Raw genomic sequence first — 21,422 nt, 5'->3', positions numbered from 1 at the left:
AACAGAGCCCCAACTGGACAAAGTGGAGGACAGCAACCAACCTGTGGGGTTGAAGATGCGGAAGATGCTTTTACTCATCCTCGAGGAGATTGCGAAAGTTGGCAACTGCCTAGAGCTGGCCACACGCTATGACGGATGAAAAACGTAATGTAGGAGCAGAGTTGAGTCGTCGCCATCGACGGGACGTCCGAGATGGGGCTACGCCAAAGGACACAGACACGAGTCGCCAATGAATCCTCCCTTTTAGTACTAAGTAGAGCAGTCCAGGGTGGACCCAGCCCTGGTCTCATCCCGGGGCTCATGCTACGACGAGTACTCCGTACTTGATGTTCCCCGCATACTGCTGCAAGCACGAGGTGTTTGGTACTGTTTAACCAAGCAGCTAAATGTAGCGCACCGAATGCCGTAAGTATCTACATGTCATGTCGCGCCGAAACTGTATGCAATCTACGTGAGCTCGGAATAAAGTGACATTGACTAGTACCAGGTCGGCGGATCTCCATCGACAAGGGCATGGATTAGGTCCCTGTCAAGGTCCGCCCCGCCCCGCCCCAGTCAAGACTGATGAGCATATCAGAATTTCCCGATTCGGGTTGGACACTTCAGGCACACTCGATCCCTCTCGTTTTTGGTTTCAATACTTGGAGTCCAGTATACATACAACCGGGCTTGCCGGGATCCACGCGCTGTAGGCACCTGAAGCACCCGATTCAATTGCCAGATCATCACATACAGGCATCATTCCATTAAAGTGGCTCGCAGGGGCAAAGGTGACGCGGACGCAGGACCCATAAGTCAGTCGTCTGACTGCATACCGTGTAGACCCCTGGGAGGAGATGTCTGAACCTGCCGGCCCTAGCAGCGAAATAGGAAAACTTGATTACCACAGCGGCTTCAACAATGATCGGATTTTAGAACACTGAAATCATTCCATCTAGTCGCTCCTCCATGTGTATATAAGGCTTTCTGCATTTCTCCCCTTTGGTCTGTCTTGATACCAAGCCCGGCATCGCAGTCTTTGACATCACAACTCCCCCTACGTTCGTTACCACGTTTTACACAGGCCGCTGCGCTACCTCACATCAGTCGCTACCATGCACCGACCTACCGCCTACCTGGGACTTCAGACACTTCTGTTGTTGACCCAATGCGTTGCGGGACGGCCAAACGGCCAGCGCGCCGCCGCTCCCCACGCCATATACATGATGACGAATGATGAAGCCAACGGGGTTATTGCCCTTCCCGTTCGCCCCGATGGTCTTCTCAGCCACGGCACGGTAACCAAGACGGGAGGCGCCGGCTCCGTGGCGTTGCACAGTGACGGCAACCCGGGTACTCCAGATGCCCTCGTGAGTCAGTCAGCTCTGACCATCGCAGGAGAGGTAAGCAGACTCGTCTGGCCAAGACAATCTCTTTGAACACCTTTGTCTCATTAACCTTGTCCTCGCAGCACATCTTTGCTGTCAACGCTGGCTCAAACTCCCTCTCCATGCTCGCTGTTTCGCCCACGGACCCGACACAGCTGCGCGTTGTGGGACAGCCGGTGACGATTCCCGGGGATTTCCCTAACACGGTCGCGGCCTCGACCATGAACAGCCTCGTCTGCGTGGGGACGACCGGATCCAAGAACGGCGTATCCTGCAGCACGTTCTCGGATGACGGACTGGGACCCATGGATGAGCTGCGCAGCTTTGATCTCCGGCAGACCACTCCACCAGTGGGACCACCCAATACCGTATCGCAGGTCTTCTTCTCCCCAGACGAAACGCAGCTTTTCTGCACCGTCAAGGGCAACCCGGCAGCCAACAAGACGGGTTTCTTCTCTGCCTTCCCCGTCGAGCAAGACTCGCCATGCGGTGGCGCACACGGAGCGCCCAGGCTGGCCAGGAAAGATACCCGCAGCGTGCCTGCAGGAAGCGCCGTTCTTTTCGGCTCGCTGAATATCCCCGGCACGTCCAACGTCTTCGCTACAGACGCCTCCTTTGGGGCTCTCATCCTCTCCATGAACCCAACCAGCCGGATGGCCACTACCGTCGCCCGAGCACAGATCCCAGACCAACAAGCAACATGCTGGGCGACCATCTCCCCTGCCACCGGCACAGGGTTTGTCACGGATGTGCTTGTCAACCGGCTCGTCGAGATTAATCTCAAGGATGCCAGCATCGTCTCTCAGCTTAACCTGACGGCCAACGGCGACCAGGGCCTGGTCGACTTGCAGGCTGCAGGCGACTTTCTCTACGCGCTGTCGCCAGGGAACGGCAGCACTGAGGCCGCTGTGACCGTCGTAGACGTGTCCGGAGGTCCTGGTTCGGGGAAGATGGTTCAGCATTTCGAGCTGCAGGGACTTGCTGGGCCCCGAGCGATGGGCATGGCTGTCCTGGTCTGAGGTTCGACATGAAAACTGGGGCTGGTGCAAGAGGATCGAGACCTAGACATATGGTGGTGCCGATGTATATACTATGCACGATGTAGGCGAGCAGAGATACGCACTTTGGTAAAGATAGAGCCGGTTTTGATATTCGATGAATTCCAGCAGCTGCAAAAGAGACGAAAGTGCCACTTGCGTCCTAGACCAAACACATGTCCCTATAGGTATGGCGGCGAAACACCAAACGCTTCATAACAGAACCATTTTGTCGTGACCCTCCTCCCCTTGCTCCTCTGTGCCTCGGCTAACGATTCTGCAAATAGACAAAAGAATTCGCTCCTGCAAACATTGGTATTGATGTGTCGGATCCGTTCGACCGCCCAGTGCGTGTCGCTTTGCTTGATGTTCTCGATGGCGCACATAAACAGCGGCCGTAGGTAGCCCGGATGTAGTTTTCCTGTTTTGGTAGGCGACGAGGGCCAAATGCCAGCTCCGTAAGCGTTCCACACTCCGCTCTCCACGATGCTGCGTATCTCAGGCATCGCGCGTTTTGCTTCCACCGAGGCTAGAGGAGGCTCACTAAGCGTGCGGCCCACTTCGACGATTTCCGCGTAGTACGCCGCCGTAGTGACGCCAATCAATTCGGTTAATGGCTCGGCTATAGCTGGCGTAAGCTGTCTCCGCATCGTTGCTGGTTCTAATCTCATGGGGCCAGGACGGCACTGCCAAAGGATACACAGACGGGGCTTGAGCCGCTCGATAAGGCCCTCGACTTCTTCTTGATCGTGGTCCGTTGAGCGAGACCGATGATAGTGACTGAGACCGGCTACTTCGGACGAAATATCTTGCAGTTGCCGGTAAAAGGAGAAGATCGGCGTGCTCACAGCGTCGAGAAGCAGATCTAGGGGAAGGGCATTTGCGTCAAGCATAGAAAGGCTCGGCAACTCTGGTGTACCGCTGGGGAACAGGCTACCCACGGCATCGGACAGAAGCCCTGGGTTGCCTCCACGCGTCGTCGTTGGCTGTATGACTTTGAGCCAAGTCGAGATACGGATAGCCACAGGGGAGTGATGGCTTCTAGACGCAGCGGCTTCCAGTCTTTGTAGAAAAGGGCCGTCGGGTAGGTTCAGAACCGACTGCGTCTCCTCTGGCACCACGATCTCGCACAGGGACAGGAGGAACACAATTATAAGTGTGGCGTTAAAATCTCGGTCATTGTTGTCGAGGGTGCGATGGAATTCGTGGCTCGCAGCCCTGTATATCGCGAGTGGGTACGAAATAGTCAAATCAGCTACTTGAGCACCGTAGAGCGCCTGGGCAGCCAAAACAGCAGCACATATGGCATTGTCGAGGGAACAACTCGTTGTTTGTGCCACTCGTGAATGTCTCAGTGATGGTCTCCCGAAGCCTTCTCTGTGGATATCTGCATGGTCTTTTGGCCTTGGAGCAGTTGCGACAAGCTGGAAGTTGCTCGTCACATTTGACTTTTCGCTTTCAACGGGTCAAACAGCTACTCTCCCCCCGTAGATCATCAGCGTATGTGGCCAGGCCTGTCCTGTCATGTCGCCACAACACAGGACCTACCCTGTTCGCACCCGACCACGATATGTGGTTGCAGGGGCGGAGATTGATGCGACGACCAGGTTGTGCTTTCCGAATTGTGGGGTCTCCATCGGCTACTCCGGACTGCATGGCCTCGACTTGGGGGGGAGGGCTTCATGTTGTTTGGGGAATGAGCGCTCGCGATGTTTCAGTAGACGCTTGTTGCAGCTGATGATGTGGTGAGCTGGGGACAACGACGGGGCAAAGTTGCCACGACAAGGCTATCCCTTGCTCATCAACCACACAAATCATCGGTACCTTAAACTGAGGTGCGGGACATGAAGCTCCCGAAAACGCAATCTCAGCTGGCTTCATCAGGCAGGTGCAATGGTCAGCCCAACAACGGCCTCCGCACTCTCAACTCTCAACAGGCCTGCGCCGCTGAGTCAGCGAATTTCTTATACCACACCTGGCCCTAGAATCGAACCCCGTTTGCATTCTCGTCCATTTGCCGTCCACGACTCCACACGTTCCCAATGCCCGTGATGAAACCGCCCATCAAGATGACTGGCCCACCAAGGCTGGGCTCAAAGCCTGTGGTGCATGATCTACCACGTGCTGCTGACGACCTCTGGAGGAGGTTTTTCATCCGCGATGTGACCGATGGACTGGAACAACTCCATGGTTACCGGCCTGGGGGATATCATCCCATACATCTACAAGACGAGCTCCACGATGGCCATTACCGAGTCATTCATAAACTTGGCCACGGCGGGTATTCCACCGTGTGGCTCTGCCGGGACCAGCATGCCGAATCACCATCGTATGTCGCCATTAAGATTCTCGTCGCCCGCGAATCGGAGAGAGACAGCCCCGAGCTGCTATCCACTGCCCGCTTGAGAGCAGATGGCATAAACAGGGCCCCGTATGGGGAACATCTGTGCCTTCCACTGGGCCAGTTCGAAAGCTACAGCCCCAATGGAATGCATACATGCCTTGTTTATCCTGTGCTCGGACAGCTGTCATGGGATAGTATGAGACGTCTTGCTGGGGAATATGGTGCGACCAGAGCTTTTCAAGAAGTTTCCCGACAGGCGGTCGGGGCACTCGCCATGTTGCACGGCCGCAATATTGCCACGGAGGTACTTTGGCCTTCAAGCAAGCGTTTTGATTCTCTGTTTAACGGGCAATGTAGATTTTCGACCGTCAAACATTCTTCTACGGCTGCATGGGCTTGACGGTCTGGAAGAAGCAGATTTGCTCTGAATCACCGGCGAGCCGGAAACGACAGAAATCAATATCCGGAAAGACAACCACCCGACGCCAGATATACCTTTCGCTCCCAAGTATCTTGTTTACCTATTGGACTTTGATGATGTCGGGCTTGAACTACATGCTCAGGTCATTGATCTTGGCCAATCTTTTGAAACTGCTCTAGGACAAACGCCTTCCTCCTTTGGCATCCTAGCGAATTACGGAGCACCTGAGGTCATTTTGGATACGGTTGGCAGCAAAGCTATGGACCTTTGGTCTCTGGGCTGCACTCTATACGAGATACGGACTGGTCAACCGTTGTTCGATGTTTTCTAGCTGAGTCGGCTGTACAAAAATAACTATGTCAACGAGATTTCGTCGCTGTTGGGTCCTCCTATAGGACCCTGGCTGAGGTATTACGATTCGGAAGACGAAAGTCTGGCAGGTAGTCTGTCTTCTCAATACAACGGGGTTGACACATAAGCATGGACTCGCAGTCTTATCTATGTTCGACTTGCCGATAGTCACAGTTGCACTGGGGCAACGTGCACATATCTAAAGTTTCAGCTTATTTCGGAGGCTGAGACGGCGGCCTTTGCCGATCTTTTGGAACATTTATTGAAGTACCAGCCCGAGGAACGGCTCAGCGCGCAAGATGTGCTTAAGCACGAATGGTTCCACACAAGTTATGACTAGAGCAAACTTTGCGCACCAGAGCCTACTCGTCGTACACAGGGATATACGCTTCGTGAGGCACGGATTGGAACGGTATCCTTTATCGGTTTCATTGCCATGTTACGTCAGATGGCAGACGAGGCTTCGGAATACATAGGCTCACTGGTCTGCGTCTCAAGAAACTGATCACATTGCAGATGTAAGCTTCTATAGTCTAGTCTATAACACCACCAGAAGAAATCCGTGCCCAATCTATAACATTAATAGAAGTGGCTCACTGAGAGCTGGGCTGCTGGTTGGCCTGGCCAACAGTGGCATCCACGCAGACATTGCCGTTCTTGGGTGCAGTCAGATCGGTTCCCTGGCAGCACCACCCGTTGATGGCGCAGGCAAACACGCCATCCTGACCGGCACAGTTGGCGCCGCTGGCCGGGTAGCACGTCTTGGGCGTGACGCAGACGTCGTCGGCCGATGCCTGAGCAGCGTAGTCGCTCTTGGCCGGGATGGAACCCGCAGGGCAAGACGCGGCGGCCGCGTTGTCCCTTTTGGCCTTGACGGCGGCGCGGGAGGAAGACGGCGAAGGCGGAGGCTCCTGGTTCGCCTGGCCGACGGCCGGGTCGACGCAGACGTTGCCGTTCTTGGCCGAGGTGAGGTCTGTGCCCTGGCAGCACCAGCCGTCGGCGGCGCAGCCAAAGGTGCCGTCGAAGCCGGCGCAGTTTCCGCGCGGGTCGTAGTAGCAGGTGCCGGGAACGACGCAGACGTTGTCGGGAGTCGACTGGACGCCGTAGTTGCTCAGGGCGGGGACGGTTCCCGGTGGGCAAGAGAGGGCCGGGGCGGCGCTGGCGGTGAGGGCCAGGGCGGCGGAGGCGACGAGGACGGACTTGATGATGGAGTTCATTTTGACTGAGGCGTAGAATTGTGGTTTTTGATGCAGTGTAAGTCTTGAGAGATGATGGTCTAGGATGATGGCTTAAGATGTTTGAGCTGAGTTTGCTGCTGTTCTGGATCGTGTTGAGACTGGGGAACGGCTCGCTTCTTATAGATGACGCCTGTGCCATCAAAGAGTAGACATCTTCACATACGCTCCCCTCGGGACATCATCGTGAACTCGAAGATGTTGCTTCGCTGTGGCTGACCTCCTCAGGGACAGTGAGTATTGTGCTGTGGCGTCACAGCAAGAGTAAAACCCACCATGTTTAGGATCGGGACCTCACGGGCTGGCCGGTTTTCGGGCCCTGATGTCAGTACGCCCGAGGACCCGGAGCAACAAGAGCCGAATGTCGTCTCTCAGACTACCTTCCGATAGAAAAGTATGCCTCCAGGGGCGCACCAGACCTGGTCTGCCTACGTCTCTGGAGCAGTTCCAACTCCGAGTGGATATGGCTGAATGTCATGACAGACGATGACGTGCGCGCAGACAATTCGTCTCGATGGCAACCAACACACGAAGGTGACAATAGTGTCCGAGGAGATATGCAGAGTTCCAACATTAGACACGGCACGCGGACGTGCCGGGGGGGAAGGGGCTTGGATGCGGCTGACAAGTCCAGCTGGTGGCGCCAACTTTCCGTGGGTTCGCACAAGCAGTGACATGCCACCGGTTCGCGAGAGCCGGGCGACTTGCATGTTCCAAAAGCTTACCCCGCCAACACACAAACAAATGAACCGTCACCCGGCGCGGGGCTGCCGTGTCCGCACCGAGCAACAATGGACTGACGTGGCTGCACGCAGAAATGGCGCGTTGACGTCTTGAGCGGCCTGATGATTGACATCGACGAGGTCAAGGATAATGATGAACCTGATGTGGTCACGTACAATAGCACCGAACCGACTCAGGTTGAACCGTTCCCACCACCACCGACTTGGTTAAGCCATGCGAGTCAATTATACGAGGGAGTTAGTTTACCCTAGGTCGAGGCAGTAGTTTAGGCGACAGTTGTGATGCGTCTTAGCAGAGTCGACGGAAAACTGCTGCATTGTCCTGCATGTCGCTCGCATATCACCACGGGTCCTGTAGGGCTGCGTCGTCGGACATGTGTGTGTGTGGCTTCAGCTGTAGCAGCCACACGGCCATACCGCAACGGCCAAAGCCGGTGGGCGTGTCCAGGACAGGAGAGGAAGAACAAAGTGGGAGTGGAGCTTGTGTACTATTACACCGAGGAACTGTAGCTCTCCGGTCGAAGCCAGTCAGCCACGGCGCACCTTGACTTGGCTCGTGTCCCATGGTGGAAGATTTTGACCCTCTGATGCGGATGAAGCCCCCATCCCCACCGTTCGTTCGTGTGTTTCCGGAACCACAATCGGTGGCGTCCCGTGCCGGTGAACCGACTGATCCGGTCGATTAGACGCCGAAGCCGCCCGTGGCAGCTGCTCGCGCATGCAACGTAGCGTGCCTGGATGAAGACGGCAAACGCTGAACAAGGCCGGCAAGCGTGGGTCGCACTGACGTCGAAACAGTCACGACATGGGGTCAAGAGACAAACTGCTATTGACGAGCCCTAAACTTGACGATTAATTCAGTCAACGCCGTAGCTAGTTGACAGGATTACAATCTTATTTTGGAGCCGGGGCGATAGCATAAGTGAGCGAAAGCGTCTCAGACGCTGTGTCTACGGAGATGCACACCAAGCATGAAGCTTTTAACTTACGCTGCTACCCACATCAGGGACTCGAGGCTGTTGTCCGGCTCGTAACGTCTTGTCTTGACCCATTTCCTGGTGAGACATCCAAACTCTTTTCATGACCAGAACAGTAAGCCGCTGATGGTACGAGGCGCCATGGCGAGCTCCCATGCCGTCTTATCCCGTTCCCTTCTATCCTGGGCGATGGCTGTGCCTGACGACCAGGCACGACTTACACGGCCATTCTTAGCTGGCCCCACCACGCATCATATTATTACTACAAGGTATACTGTAGTTACTGTGCCATATTATACTGTACGGTGTTGTACATCCCGGTGAGCCCAGCATCTCACCGAGCGTCTCCACAACAATTCCACCGGGGTCCGGCCGTGCTAAAAATCGAGTCCCCTGCATCATTTTCTTCCCCGAGCGAGCGAGAGAGGCGCACCCTCCACACCGAAAACACCTCCTCCGCCCCCCTGCAACCACGAGCGAGTTGATGGCGGCGCCGCCGCCCGCGGTCCGACGACAAGGCATGCACCCCATCGACGACATCGCCAACGATGTGACCGTCATCATCACCACCTCGCCCACGCCCTCGGCGCCGGGCACCGACCTCATCGCCGCCGTCGCGCGGTCCTTTGGCGCGCACTGCCCCTCCCTGCTCGCCTGCCCCGTCGTCGTCGTGCTGGACACGTTCGACTCGGTGGGGGACTGCGCGCGGCTGAAAAAGGGCGTCGTGACGGCCGAGGGGGCGGCGCAGTACGACGCCTACAAGCGCAACGTGAAGCGCTTCGTGCTCGGCGAGTATCGTCGGCGGCCGCATCCACCGCGTCACCGAGACGCACGAGCGGCCGACGAGGACGCATGGGAGCAGGGGTGTCCGGACGCCGTGCTGGTCGAGTCCCGCGACGAGGCAGAGTACGGCTTCGAGGGCCGCAGGGACCCCGTCGCGCTGCACATCTCCCGGACCGCAGACGGGCGCATCACCTTTGTCGAGCCAACGCGGCGACTCGGTTTCGGGCTGGCGGTGCGCTCGGCGCTGCGTCTCGCCACCACGCCGTACGTGTGGGTGCAGCAGCACGACTGGCCCCTCGCGGCCGACATTCCGCTGCGGTCCATCCTGCGCGTCATGGACGCCTCTGCCTGTGGCTCGAGCTCGACCTCCTCCTCCTCCTCCTCCTCCTCCTTCTCCTCCTCCTCCTCCTCCGCCGCCGCTGCCGACCACGACGACGACGACGACAACTATGACAGCTCAGCTGATGGTAGCTCGGCCGGCAATGACGACTCAGCAGCCGACGACCTTTGTTACCCCCGCCCTCCCGTGAAATACGTCTGCCTCCCCTCCACGCGCATGCGCTCCTATGCCACCTCCAACCACGTCGTCAAGTTCCCCGCCCTGCGCGCCCTGACCGCCGCCCTGAAAGGCGACTTCGTCGTCGACGGCGCCGCAGCCGAGGATGCTGACCACCACCGCCACCGCGACGACGACGACGACGGTGGTCGCTCCACGGTCCCCCTGACGCCCCTCTTCTTCTGGCACGACAAGCCGCACGTCGCCTCGAGGGCGCACTACCTGGAGCGCGTCTTCGGCACGCGCCTCGCCGTCCAGCGCGGGGCCTTCATCGAGGACCTCGTCGGCCAGCGGGCGAGGGACCAGATGAAGCGCGGCACCTGGGCGCGCTGGGCCTGCTGGCTGTACTACCCGGACGAGGGGACCAGGCTGTGCGTGAGGCACCTCCAGGGGCGGACGTGGAAGGGCGTGACGGCGGCGGCGGCGGCTACGAGAAGAGCGGCAGTAGACGCATAGAGACTTGTATTTTCCGAGCGTGGTACGCATGGTTTCAGAGTAGGACCTGTAGAACTTGTCCTTGGCCGCGTCAGCCTTTTTTGGTGTGTGCGCAGGCATGAGTCGGATCGAGACCAACATGCCGCAACGCACGCCGACATGTCCATTGAATTACACGGTCACAACGCAGCCGCCGCGCCGGCACAGAGCTCGATTCGCCCGAGAAACCGCCGTTTCCTCGCCATGTCACGGTATTGGAGCGCTCTTTGATTCCCGTCCGCTCCAAGGCGAGGCCTGTGCCCATGACTGCGCCCGCGCCAGTGAGAGATGCCCTCGCCGCCACCAACTGCCGCCTTGCGACCGTGGGGCCTCGTCTGCCCCTTCGCTACCTAGCAAGCGGGGCTCACAATTTACCCTAGAAAGAAAGAAAAAACACGCGTTTCCGCTATTTCCTAATCATGTCATGACATCGGGGGGTCGACGGGTACTCCTCTTCCCGGGCCGGGCCGGGCTGGGCCGGGCTGAGTGGGGTGTCCGCGCGTGCCGGGTGCCGTCGCTCGTGATGCCGCCCGTCGGCCTTTAGCAGCCACGCCGCCGGCCACCTCGTGGTGCCATATTCATCGTCGTCGTCGTCGTCTTCGTCTTCGCCTTCGTCTTCGTCTTCGTCATCGTCTTCGTCATCGTCATCGTTTGTTTCGAAACACAGGCCGGTCCCCTCGACTGGTTTATGCTTCATTACCCAGTTTTAAAATACGTAACTGTTACTTCAAACTTGGACCGTGAATGCCCCGGAACAAGAAAGATAAGTGCCGAGTTGTATCATGCCACGGGTCCTACTCCAATGACAAAGAAGGGGATCATGCCGCCCGATGGGTATGCGCTACTTTGTATTAATACTTTTACATAGCAGACGGCAACGAGATGACGCACTATGGCGATGAAACAGCATTGAAGCAATACGGTATAGATCCAGCCGGCTCGCTAGATACTTCCTAAATAATTAAGGGCGGAAGGAATATTTGAGTAAAAGCATTCGGGCCGTAGAATATGTGTTTCGGCGCGTCATTGTTGACACATCCAGTTCATAGCGTTATGATAGTTGTAAACGAGTATAAAGACGGGGAATGCCCTCCGCGTAGTAATGTGTCTGAAGACAACACGGCGACACCTTTCTAGCTAATCTCAAACCCTCTACGGAATCCACAGAGCAGAACACGGCAGAACACGACCATGATGATCCTCGCCCATCTTCTTCAACTTCTGGTTGCTGCCAGCCTGTGCAGCGCTATCCCGCCCCCCCAATCAACAGGCCTTCCGTTCACTCGTGAAGAAGTGGTAAGTCCCACGGATGCTTGCCCCTTTAGCACTTCCCGTTGCTGACATGTTGTCTCGTCCCTAGGAAGCTTACAAGGACTGGTACAAGGACAACCATATGACAGTTGTTAGTCATGCATGCAGCTAGGGGCTTTGCCGTATATATCATGCTAACCTATATCTTATTAACTAGTACGACTGGGGCCATCGTCTCTGGAGCAAATATGCCTTTCGCCCGGGGGTCAGTCAGATAAGATCCCGGCAGCCCAAAGCCGTAGGGTCGCTACGGATAAACGCTGACGTATAAAGATAGCAATGCAACGCAACTACGAATCACTGCATGATCAGCGGGAAAACCGGAAACTGGATCAAGTACGGGGGTGGTTTGTGGTGGGATGGCAAAGAAGAAACCAGCTCCTCGGCTACTCCTGCGGCGGAAACCGAGCCATTCTGGGAACGGCTGTCTTTGAAGTGCGCCAGGGATTCTCCGGTATGTATTTTCTAATCCCCCGCTCAGTCCAGCAGCTAACCGTAGCGGATGAATTAAGTGCGAGAAAGATAGAGGTCTATGCTATGTTGGAGCATCATCCTACGTTAGGTGCCACTATCCGTATGCCTATCATGAGATGAAGCGAAAATCCCAGGCATCGATTGAGTGTTTTGACGGTCTATCCAAGGGCACCGAGAGGTACCAGTATCTCCAGAGTCTCTATTACTGGCAAGGATCTAAAGATGCCGCTAAGCAAGGAGATAAAGAACTATTGGAGGAAGCCTCTAAGGAGAAGGAATAGGCCGACTAAGGAGTTCCGTTATAAGGATAGCCTAGGTAGGTATAACGGTTATAAGTGTTGAAGGGAGACAATAGACAATACTTAACCACTCCGAAAAGAAATAGTAAAAAGCCCGGTCACGTACGTAGTTTATAAGCTTAGAACTATAAGCTTTCATCCTAAATAAAATAAAACCCTACGTAAAAACTATTGTATTCTCACTCATGTGGCCCCATTCTCATACCCTGCTCCTTAGTAGAGTCCGATCTATAAAGAGAGATATAGGCAATATCAATCCTCTCAAAGGCTCCTGACGCAAGATACCTACGCGAGGTGAGGCACGCTAAGTTGTTGCGTAGTGTCAGCGCAACACAAATCGAGAGTGCCCCGACATCATGAAGCCAACCCGGTGGTGCAGCAGGACCGTTCGCCCAGCCCGCCGCGCCAAAGCAACAGCCCGCGAAGATCAGCGCCGATAATAGGGGGTGGGGGCAACAAGCATTCACCGCCCAGCATTGCATTTTCATTAAGCAAAGCTGCGCAGCAGCTTTGCGAGGCAAGAACGAAGTAATGCGGAGCGCAGCTACTAGCTTTGCTTATATATAAGAGGGAATAGAGTTTCGGGACTGAACTGAACTGAACTGAATTCCTACTCGGTTGTAGCCGCTAATTTAATGCGCAGCCATGCCCGGTGAGCGGGGTCTGGCAGGCAGCCGACGCGACCGGATTAACCTCCAGCCGCCCCACTTCGCCAGTGCAATGTAAACAAAGCCCCGACCAGCTGCCCCCAAAATTCCCGCTTTGCTCCTCAACCTCAATCTACATTTGCCTGGCCGCTCCTGCAGATCGTGGTTCTCTCTAATGCTCAATGTTTGCAGGCTCTGTCGAAGCGATATGCCTCATGTCTTGGGTCTGTGTACCTACAGTCTCCCCCCAATGCTCAGCTTTGTCTGGTTTGGGACGCGATCCTGAATTGCCCAAGGATCTCCGTCAGTTCCATGAACTTGATGGCCTTCGCGGCTGCTTTGCGCTCGTTCAATATGTCCCGGAGGTCGTGTCGTCCTGGAAGGTGGCCTAGTTCCTGGTGCCGGAGTTGTCGATACTTGCGGCATCGCAGCAGGACATGCGATACCGTTTGTCGTCCTTCCCAGCATGGGCAGCTGGCGTCCGTGGCGTCCGGTACTCTTCGGTTGAAGAGAAAGTCGTTGAGCCCTATCTTCTCTGTTCGCATCTGGACGAGAAGCGCACTCTGGCGCTTGCTCAACCCGTCGTGTAGCTGCAGGACCTTTTTGGTTGGCTTGGGTGTGTAGCGGTACGAGGTTCTACCTCGCTCCTCCGCCGCCCACTTTGCCGCCCATGTCCTTTTGGCTTCCTTGTGTGCCCACGTCTTCAACGTGGAATGAAGAGAGTAGATATCTGCGGGCATCTCTGCGCGCGGTCCCGCTGGTCCCCTCTCGCGCCATCCAGTGGCTTCTTTGGCCGCTTTGTCTGCGTCTTCGTTGCCTTGTACCCCGGAGTGCGCTGGGATCCACCGTATTTCGACCGGCAGGCCTTGCTCTCGTAGTGCTATGGTTTGTGTGGCAATGCGTTTCAGCAAGTAGGACCCAGACTTACCCTTAGGCTTGGCTGAGGACCGGATGGCTGCTTGGTTGTCTGTGTAGATGAGGACTTTGCTTCGCCTGTAACCTGCCGTTCTGTCCTGCTGTGCTATCTGCAGTGCTAGCGAGATGCCTTGCAGCTCGCCCGCGTATACCGTTGAGGTCTCCTCGTCTCCCATGTATGAGCTACGTGTTTGCTGCGTTGTTGGGCATACCGCAGCGGCTCCGATCTTGCCGTTGATGCCACTACCGTCGGTATAGATGTGCAGAGCCGCTGTCTCCCTTCTCATGAGGTGTAAATGTATTTTGCGCGCCTTTTCTGCTGTATCCTCAATGTAGACTCGCAGCCCTTGCCACCATGGCGGCGTAACGAACGGCTCGATCCTTTCCTGTTTGTCCATGTCTGGTCCATGCCTTGCTTGTATGCCGTGGCTGATTGCTTCTCTGGGCGTAGCTTTTCTTCGACAGGTCTGCATTGTATCGGCTACCCGACACACTCCAGTATTTGTGCGTCCTAGAGCTTCGACATTGTGTTTCCAAATCTGCTCTTCGACTGGAAGAAGGTGCATCTCGACGTCCAGTGCAGGTAGTGACGTCGCCTTGTAGGCGCCGCTTATGGCCCTAGCGGCCCTCCCTTGCAGACTTTGCAGTTTCTTTATGGTCCTGTTTGTGTAGCCCTTACCGCCCCATCCTGCGTTAGACCAGGCTGAGCATGCATACATCATCTGTGGTACTGCTACGCCTCGGTAGATGACACGCATGTCCCTGGTCTTGACTCCCCAGGCCGAATTCCCGAGGCTCGTGAGCGCGGCAATCGTGTTTGAGACTTTGCGTTCTATTTCGTCGACGTGTTGTTTCCAGCGCAGTGAGGCGTCCATTGTTAATCCGAGGTATTTACATGTTGGTTTCGGCCTGATCTCGCCCCACCTGGTTTGCACCGGCTTGCTCGTGTCGATTCTGGACGTTGCTCTCGTGAAGTGGGTCAATTGAAACTTGTCTGGAGCGAAGATAGACGCGTGACTTGACGCCCAGTCATCCGCTCTTTGAAGTGCTGTCTGTAGCATCTCACATGTTTCTTCCGTTGTGTCGGCCCACGCCAATATAGCAACGTCGTCGATGAAGCCCGTCGCAGCCGTGTTCTCGGCTTGATTGCATCGGTCCAACAGGTCTGCGTTGTAGAACAGGTAGAGGATTGGCGAGAGTGGAGATCCTTGCGGCTCTCCTGTCGTGAGTATATACGGTTCGGAGCGGAATCCGTCGATGCACAGTTCTGTTTGTCTCTCTCTCAAGAAGCTTGCGATCCAGCGGACTGTTCTCTCGTCGACCCGCCTCTTTCGCAAATTGTGCAGCAACCGTTTGTGTGAGACGTTATCAAAGGCCCCGGAGACGTCCAGCAGAAGTAGGCTCGCCACTTTGCCACGTTGGTTCCAGGCCTCGTAAATTTTGTCAATAACAAAATGGAGGGCATGTTCTGTCGATCTCAGCTTCCTGCCCCCCATATGAGTTGCAGGGAGAAGTTGGTATGTTTCAGCCAGGTAACTCAATCTTGTAGCTATGATGGCGTCCATGATCTTTCCGATGGTGTTCAGCAGCGCTATGGGCCGGTAGGCCTTCGGCACTGTATAGTTATCCTTCCCTGGTTTTCGTAGAACAACGGTCGTGGAGTTCCTGAAGTGTTGTGGGCAGTATCCAAGCGCCAGGCTTTGGTTGTAAATCCGGGTTAAATGGGTCCTAATCCAGGGTGCGGCTATCTGTAGAGCTCGGTTTACGATGCCATCAGGTCCCGGTGCCTTGAAGGAGGCTGCGGTACGGATGGCATCGTCGACCTCTTGCTCAGATATTTTTGGTAACAGAATCTGGCTATCGTATGCCGCATTGTCGATGTCTTCCAGGCTAGCTTCCGGTGGTTTGGGGAAGAGGGCCTTCCTGAGAAGGTCGGCCTTCTCATTAGGCGTGATCGCTGTCGCGGCGGTTGTAGGGTCCGTCAGTGCTGGTGTGACTGTGGGTGTTTGGCTTTGTCTAGTTCGTGCCCATTTGGCTATGCGCCACAAGGACTCTGGGGACTCTGCGGCCTGCTCTACTCTTTCTCTGTGTGCCTTGCGCAACGCCTTGCTGATGACTCTCTTCTTTTCGTTCCTCGCAATTCGGTATGCCTCCCAGCTTGCTTCGTCGTGGTAGCGGCTGTATATACGGCGTAGTCGCTTGGTTTCTGCGAGAATGGTCTTGCATTCTTCGTCCCAGCCTGCTTTTGACTTATTACTTGGGTGGCTTCGCGGTACACTTTCATCAATTGCAGCAAGCAATGAAGTGGTAATTTCGTCGACGTATGCGTCCAGTGCGGTCTTTGTTCGCGGTCTTCGTAGTGGTGGCAGCCGTCGCCGCAGCGTTTTCGTAAACGTTGCCTCGTCGACTGCCTTCCAAATCATTCTCGTCCTGGGCTGCAGCGGAACGACGGTCAGATCTAGCGCCGTGATGATGGGCAGATGATCCGAGTCGTGGCTAATCCCCTGGTCTATCTCGCACTTGATCAGTCTATCGACCAACCCCACTGTCGTGAGGCTGAGGTCGATAGTCGAGCGGCGTTCGGCTTCCTCATATGTGATTGTGCCGGCGGGTAGGTGGCTGGTCAGACTGAACTCATCCATAATTTCGAGCAGCTCCTGAGACTCTACATCTGGTCTCTGTATATCACTTCCACCCCAGCATTCGTGGTGTAGGTTGAAGTCGCCCACTATGACCTGCTCTTCTGTGTTTCTTGCTTCAAGCTCGGCTTTGAGCTGAGGTAGTATGCTTCGTCTATCTCCTTGAACTCTGGTGGGGTTGTATATATTGTGGATGACAATTTTGTTGGTTTCGTCCTGCTGCGTCTCTAGTACGAGAGTGCAGAGATCCTTGTTGACTTCGTGGAAGTGCCAAGTGGAGTGGTCGATGCGTTTGTTCACGAAGAAACACACTCTTGCCGTCTCCCCTTCCTCGGTAGATGGGTAGCATAGGTGGAAAAGCTCCTTGGCCGGCTGGTGTGTCGTCGCGCTAAATGGGTTCCTCCATGGCTCCTGAATGGCCAGAACGTCGTACTCCCGTATCCGTGGGTCTCTCAGCAGCGTCGCCATGACCGTGTCCTTGGACTTTCTTACGTTATACTGCAGTATTGTGAGTGTCTTTTCTGTGATCATTCCCTGTTGTCAACGTCCATTTCGGTGCTGTCTTGTGTCCACTGCATGTTCACGTCGAGGGCCTCCAGTGCCCGTCGCGTTTTCGTCACGGCTCGCCTTGGCCGTGCGTTCTCGGTGTTGACGTTAATGGATAGGTCCGCATTTTCGTTGCGTCCCTGGCTGCTTGTTGGATTCGGGCGCTTTTGCGTCTTCTTTGTTGGCGACCTGCTGCGACCCGGTCTCGCGCCCTGGGATTGTCGCGGCTCCAGGGGTGGCCGCCCTAGCCTTGGCGCCTCCTTAGGTTGACCTTGGATGTCGTCCATTGGGATTCGTAGCATTGGGATCTCTGGATGATATTTGGGTCGTGCCTTGTAGGCGGCCTTGATCTTGGCCAATTCCTCCTTCCTTGTCGGGCACTGGTTGTTCCAGGCCTCGTGGTCGCCTCTGCAGGAGGCGCACTTCCTGGGGACAGTTTCGTCGCTTTTCGTGGGACACTCTCGAGTCGAGTGATCTTGCGCGCAGTAGCCGCATGCTGTTGTTGCCTTGCACTGGGTTCCTATGTGGCCATATTTGTGACATCTGAAGCACTGTCTCAGACGGCACTGTCTGTCGTATCGTTCGCATTGGAAGACCTCGCCCTGCCAAATCAGTCCTTCGTCGATGATTCTGTTTGCGTCCTCTGCTTTCGCGAATTCCACGATCACAGATGATGCCGACTTTGTGGGCGATGACTTAGTGAGCCATCCGATATATTTGATCTCTGCATTAGGAATGAACGGTTTGTTGTCCTGCAGAAGGCCGTCCTTTACTTCGTCGAAACGCTCCATATCCATGGAGCTAGTGCGGATACCGTGTGCTAGTACGCCGTAGGTCAAGATGCGCACTGTGGCGCCGTTGCCGATCCTTTGTTCCCAGTCCTCTGCGAATTGTCTAAGAGCTTCCATGTCTGCGCTAGTGGCGGTCTTTATGCTGAGGTCACCACTTTTCAACTGATTCGACGAGGCTACTTTGATCTTGTTGATGTGCTCGTTGCTGCTTTGTTCGATAGCTCTGTCTATGTGCGCCTTTAGGCTACGTGGGCCCATCGCTCTGATGCTGGCGATGGTGACTGGGTCTCGGATGTTTACGATAACTTCACGTTGCGATTGGACTGGCGGTGCTCTGTGATTCACGGGGTTGTGCATGCTTGCAGCGAGCCCTCCCCTAGCAGCTATGGTGGCGTACGTCTGAACGAGGGTATTCTGCGGTGCGGCTCCTGCTGGCTTCATATCTCTTACCATTTTCATGGTTGCCTTGCTGACTTCCATTGCCTCCTTGGCCGCAACACTTGCGGCCCTGGCGGTATTGGCGTTCTCTTGTATGCTTACAATGGTCTGTTGTGTCATGTTGTTTGTGTTCTTGAGTTCGTCTCGGATGTCGTTCATGGCTCGGTTGGTCTTCTCGACGGCGGCCTTTGCTTCGGTCTGCATGTCTCGGATCGCCTCTCGGACGCGGCCCAGGTCGGCTGTACCCTGTAGTTTGACGATCAGGGACAGCGTCCCGAGGATTGAGTATCTGACTTTGGTTAGGTCGATGGGCGGTCCGTCTGCGTTGATCGACTTCAGTGCTGCCTGTAGGTAGGTGCTCAATTTCGCGGCGTGCTCTCGGTAGTCGGCGGGCCAGGTTTGGTCCTCAGGCCACGGGGTCGCCATGGTGCGTGCGTCGCACTTGGGCTATACGACGGGCACCTGGCTATCCAATTAACCTTTTGGAGCGTATTGCGGCTCGGTAAATGGCTATTGTTTCAAAAATTTCGTACTCGCTGGTGATGATGTTTTTTTTAGAGTTTCGGGACTATCCGTCGATCGGCCACTAGTCCATTTGGAAATACTCATTAGCTATTGGTCGATGAATTGCCGACTATTAACCGTCTCTTGCTAATGTGAAGCCATTCACGACGATCGTGATATCCTAATATTCGTGACTGCTACTGACTAGGAAGGAAAGCCCCCGGCAGGGAGAAGCTCGCCGCGAAGAAGCTCGCCACGAAGAAGCTCGCCATGAAGAAGCTCGCCGCAGGCGTAGCCCGCCGCAGGCGCCCCCGGAGGGCCCCCGGAGGGAAAAGTAAAAACTTACGAATATGCTCTATCTAATAGTGGCTATAGAATATAGCTCGGCAGCTTTGCTTACGCCTACGCCCTAGGTCACCTACGGCGTCGGGTATTTTACATAGTATTAGCACTAGAACAATCGTGCATGAATGACGCGCCTTCGACAGGCCATGTTAGGAGGCAGGAGTCGGGAAGACGCAGCTCGGGGATCTTCCGCGACCAGAATTTTGACCCATGCAGTCTTTGATATGCAGTCTCTAATATGCACTCTTTAATGTGCGTTGGTGAGTGCCGTCACTGCATGTAAGATGCAAATCTCGGCGCTGCGATAGTTCCAACTAGTGATGCCGTTGGTCCACCAGCATGGTTGTGCCACGCCGGAAAGTGCCAGGCAGCAGCCCATTAGGCAACAAGATGTTTGTTTTACGTACGGACTAGAGTCAATTGGGGTCCAGCTGCGCCCGGAATCAGGGCCGCTGGTCAGAGGGGACCAGCCCCTTGATTCCTCCCCTTGTGTGTGCCGAGTAGTCTCTTGGCTCTAGCATCATCACCACACATGCATTTTGAGGCACTCAACTTGGCTACCTCCCCACGCACCCCTTCAACATTGCGGAACATTCCTACTCGAATTGACGTGCTCTAATTGGCATCCCGTCTCCAAATTAAATTTCACGAGCAAAAACGTCGAAAAGATGGCGGCCGGAATCAACCAAGACGGATTCGACCGCCGCATGGCCGTGGTCAAACGACTTCTCCAAAGTCTCAACCTTCAAGTGGGTAGCCCAGCTTCGTACATATGGCAAGCGCTTTAACTCACCGAAAGGACTACAGGCCGTCAACCTATCCACAATAGCATACGACACTCAGTACGCATACCCATTCAACAGTTTTCTCTACAGAGTAGAACTAGCCATCCCGGCATCATCTTCCGTGTTCCCAGGCACGCAGCCCGGCACAACGCCAGCACCCCCCGGGGGCGTGTCCACCCTGGTCGTCAAGCTCAGCAACCTCGCAGCGGAAGGCATCAACAACGCCAACCGCGTGCAAAACGACGTGGCGGCGCAGCACATCGTTCGTCAGTCCATGGCGCGGGCCGGGCTCGCGCCGCTCGTCCCGGCCGTCTACGCCTGGGCACCGGCCACGACGAACGATGATGTTAAGAATGAGGAGGGCTTTGGGTGGATCATGTTGGAGTGGAGGAGCGGCGTGGACCTCGACGCGGAGTTCTCCACGCTCGAGGCCGATGACAAGACACAGGTCCTGAAGCAGGTCGCTGCTATTTTCAAGGCCATTCAGGGAGCGACGCTGCCAGAGACCGTCACGAAATTCGGCGGGCTCACGTTTGACGCTAGTGGACGCATCATGAGCGCGGAAGCACCTCGGTTCCAATGTCAGCCCGTCGAGACATACGCCCACTGGAGGGTCTTCAGACTGCGCAAGCAACTCGAGCAAGCGGCCAAAAGCCCCGTCATTCAAGGCTGGAAAAGGAACAACGTGGACGCCAGGATCGAGAAGTTTCTCGCCAGCGGCGGACCTGAGAAGGTTCTCCGTGGCGTGGACTTAAACCGCAAGAACTTGATACACGGAGACTTTAGTGAGTACGGCCCAAATCGAATTAAAAAGCTTACGATTTGACCCAATGCTCTTTGTAGCCACGAACAACATGCTGTTCGACAAGGCGACGAACAAAATCACGGCCATCCTCGACTTTGACTGGTCCTTTGTCTCCCATCCCTTTGACGAGTTCACGTCCAGCCTCAGCGACCTCGGCGGCAAAGTCACCCTAGACGACGACGACGAGGTCGAGCGGGCTATTCTCTCCGGCGACTTTTTCGCCGGCATAGCAGAGGAGCCCAAAGAGAAGAAGGACAAGTGGCAACTGGCCAAGACGTTCAGCGCCGCGATGCAGGAGGCGCGGGTGACGCGTCCGAGTGACATGCTCGGCGGCGCGGACAAGATTCGCGACCTGCTGCTGTTTCAGGGGATGCTGTGCCCGTTTCGGTTGGGCAACGAGTTTATGCTCAAGCAGCTTGATGATGCGAAGAAAGCGGAGCTGCGCGACGAGACGGAGGCGAGGTTAGTAAAGTGGCTCGAAAACCATGGGTTCTAGGGACTGAGCTGAAGACTTATAATCAAGATGTTAATATAAATTATAGCTCACTTATATTCTCTTTTCCTTATATTCTTGAGAAAAATAGAAGACTTTATGCTATGCTAAGAGTTTTCTTCCTTTACGAATAGCACTATAA

At 55.4% G+C, this 21,422-nt stretch overlaps 5 protein-coding genes across 5 annotated transcripts; 3 read left to right on the top strand and 2 right to left on the bottom strand.

The window, feature by feature from the left end:
* The first annotated feature begins 1,023 nt into the window (after positions 1-1,023).
* Positions 1,024-2,511, top strand: JDV02_008091 (uncharacterized protein). Its single transcript, XM_047989655.1, has 2 exons — positions 1,024-1,382; positions 1,451-2,511. Exons 1-2 carry the CDS (start codon positions 1,095-1,097, stop codon positions 2,384-2,386), a joined length of 1,224 nt encoding a protein of 407 aa, XP_047845660.1. The 5' UTR covers positions 1,024-1,094; the 3' UTR covers positions 2,387-2,511.
* Positions 2,512-6,113: 3,602 nt separating this feature from the next.
* JDV02_008090 (uncharacterized protein) lies at positions 6,114-6,737 on the bottom strand (the record flags this gene model as incomplete). The annotated part of the gene is made up of 1 exon (XM_047989654.1): positions 6,114-6,737. One exon carries the CDS (start codon positions 6,735-6,737, stop codon positions 6,114-6,116), a length of 624 nt encoding a protein of 207 aa, XP_047845659.1.
* A 2,165-nt stretch (positions 6,738-8,902) lies between these two features.
* JDV02_008089 (uncharacterized protein) lies at positions 8,903-10,270 on the top strand (the record flags this gene model as incomplete). Its single annotated transcript, XM_047989653.1, has 1 exon — positions 8,903-10,270. The coding sequence occupies exon 1, from the start codon at positions 8,960-8,962 to the stop codon at positions 10,268-10,270; it is 1,311 nt and encodes a 436-aa protein (XP_047845658.1). The 5' UTR covers positions 8,903-8,959.
* A 2,709-nt stretch (positions 10,271-12,979) lies between these two features.
* On the bottom strand, positions 12,980-18,888 carry JDV02_010874 (uncharacterized protein). The gene has a single exon (XM_047992616.1). The coding sequence runs from the start codon at positions 17,102-17,104 to the stop codon at positions 13,274-13,276; it is 3,831 nt and encodes a 1,276-aa protein (XP_047845657.1). The 5' UTR covers positions 17,105-18,888; the 3' UTR covers positions 12,980-13,273.
* Positions 18,889-19,704: 816 nt separating this feature from the next.
* On the top strand, positions 19,705-21,329 carry JDV02_008088 (uncharacterized protein). Its single transcript, XM_047989652.1, has 3 exons — positions 19,705-19,946; positions 20,005-20,767; positions 20,826-21,329. The coding sequence occupies exons 1-3, from the start codon at positions 19,866-19,868 to the stop codon at positions 21,281-21,283; spliced, it is 1,302 nt and encodes a 433-aa protein (XP_047845656.1). The 5' UTR covers positions 19,705-19,865; the 3' UTR covers positions 21,284-21,329.
* Positions 21,330-21,422: the final 93 nt, after the last annotated feature.

The sequence above is a fragment of the Purpureocillium takamizusanense genome, chromosome 8, assembly GCF_022605165.1.
Source record: "Purpureocillium takamizusanense chromosome 8, complete sequence".
Taxonomy (NCBI): domain Eukaryota; kingdom Fungi; phylum Ascomycota; class Sordariomycetes; order Hypocreales; family Ophiocordycipitaceae; genus Purpureocillium; species Purpureocillium takamizusanense.
The sequence above is the reverse complement of the archived record's forward strand: the minus strand, read 5'-3'. Positions and strand labels throughout refer to the sequence as shown.

What these genes read in the sequence shown, in the direction of transcription:
- JDV02_008088 (XM_047989652.1), top strand. Translation starts at nt 19,866, where the DNA reads ATGGCGGCCGGAATCAACCAAGACGGATTCGACCGCCGCATGGCCGTG. An exon ending in TCCAAAGTCTCAACCTTCAA is followed by an intron (nt 19,947 to 20,004) that starts GTGGGTAGCCCA and finishes AAAGGACTACAG; the next exon opens with GCCGTCAACCTATCCACAAT. An exon ending in CTTGATACACGGAGACTTTA is followed by an intron (nt 20,768 to 20,825) that starts GTGAGTACGGCC and finishes TGCTCTTTGTAG; the next exon opens with CCACGAACAACATGCTGTTC.
- JDV02_008091 (XM_047989655.1), top strand. Translation starts at nt 1,095, where the DNA reads ATGCACCGACCTACCGCCTACCTGGGACTTCAGACACTTCTGTTGTTG. An exon ending in CTCTGACCATCGCAGGAGAG is followed by an intron (nt 1,383 to 1,450) that starts GTAAGCAGACTC and finishes TTGTCCTCGCAG; the next exon opens with CACATCTTTGCTGTCAACGC.
- JDV02_010874 (XM_047992616.1), bottom strand. Translation starts at nt 17,104, where the DNA reads ATGATCACAGAAAAGACACTCACAATACTGCAGTATAACGTAAGAAAG.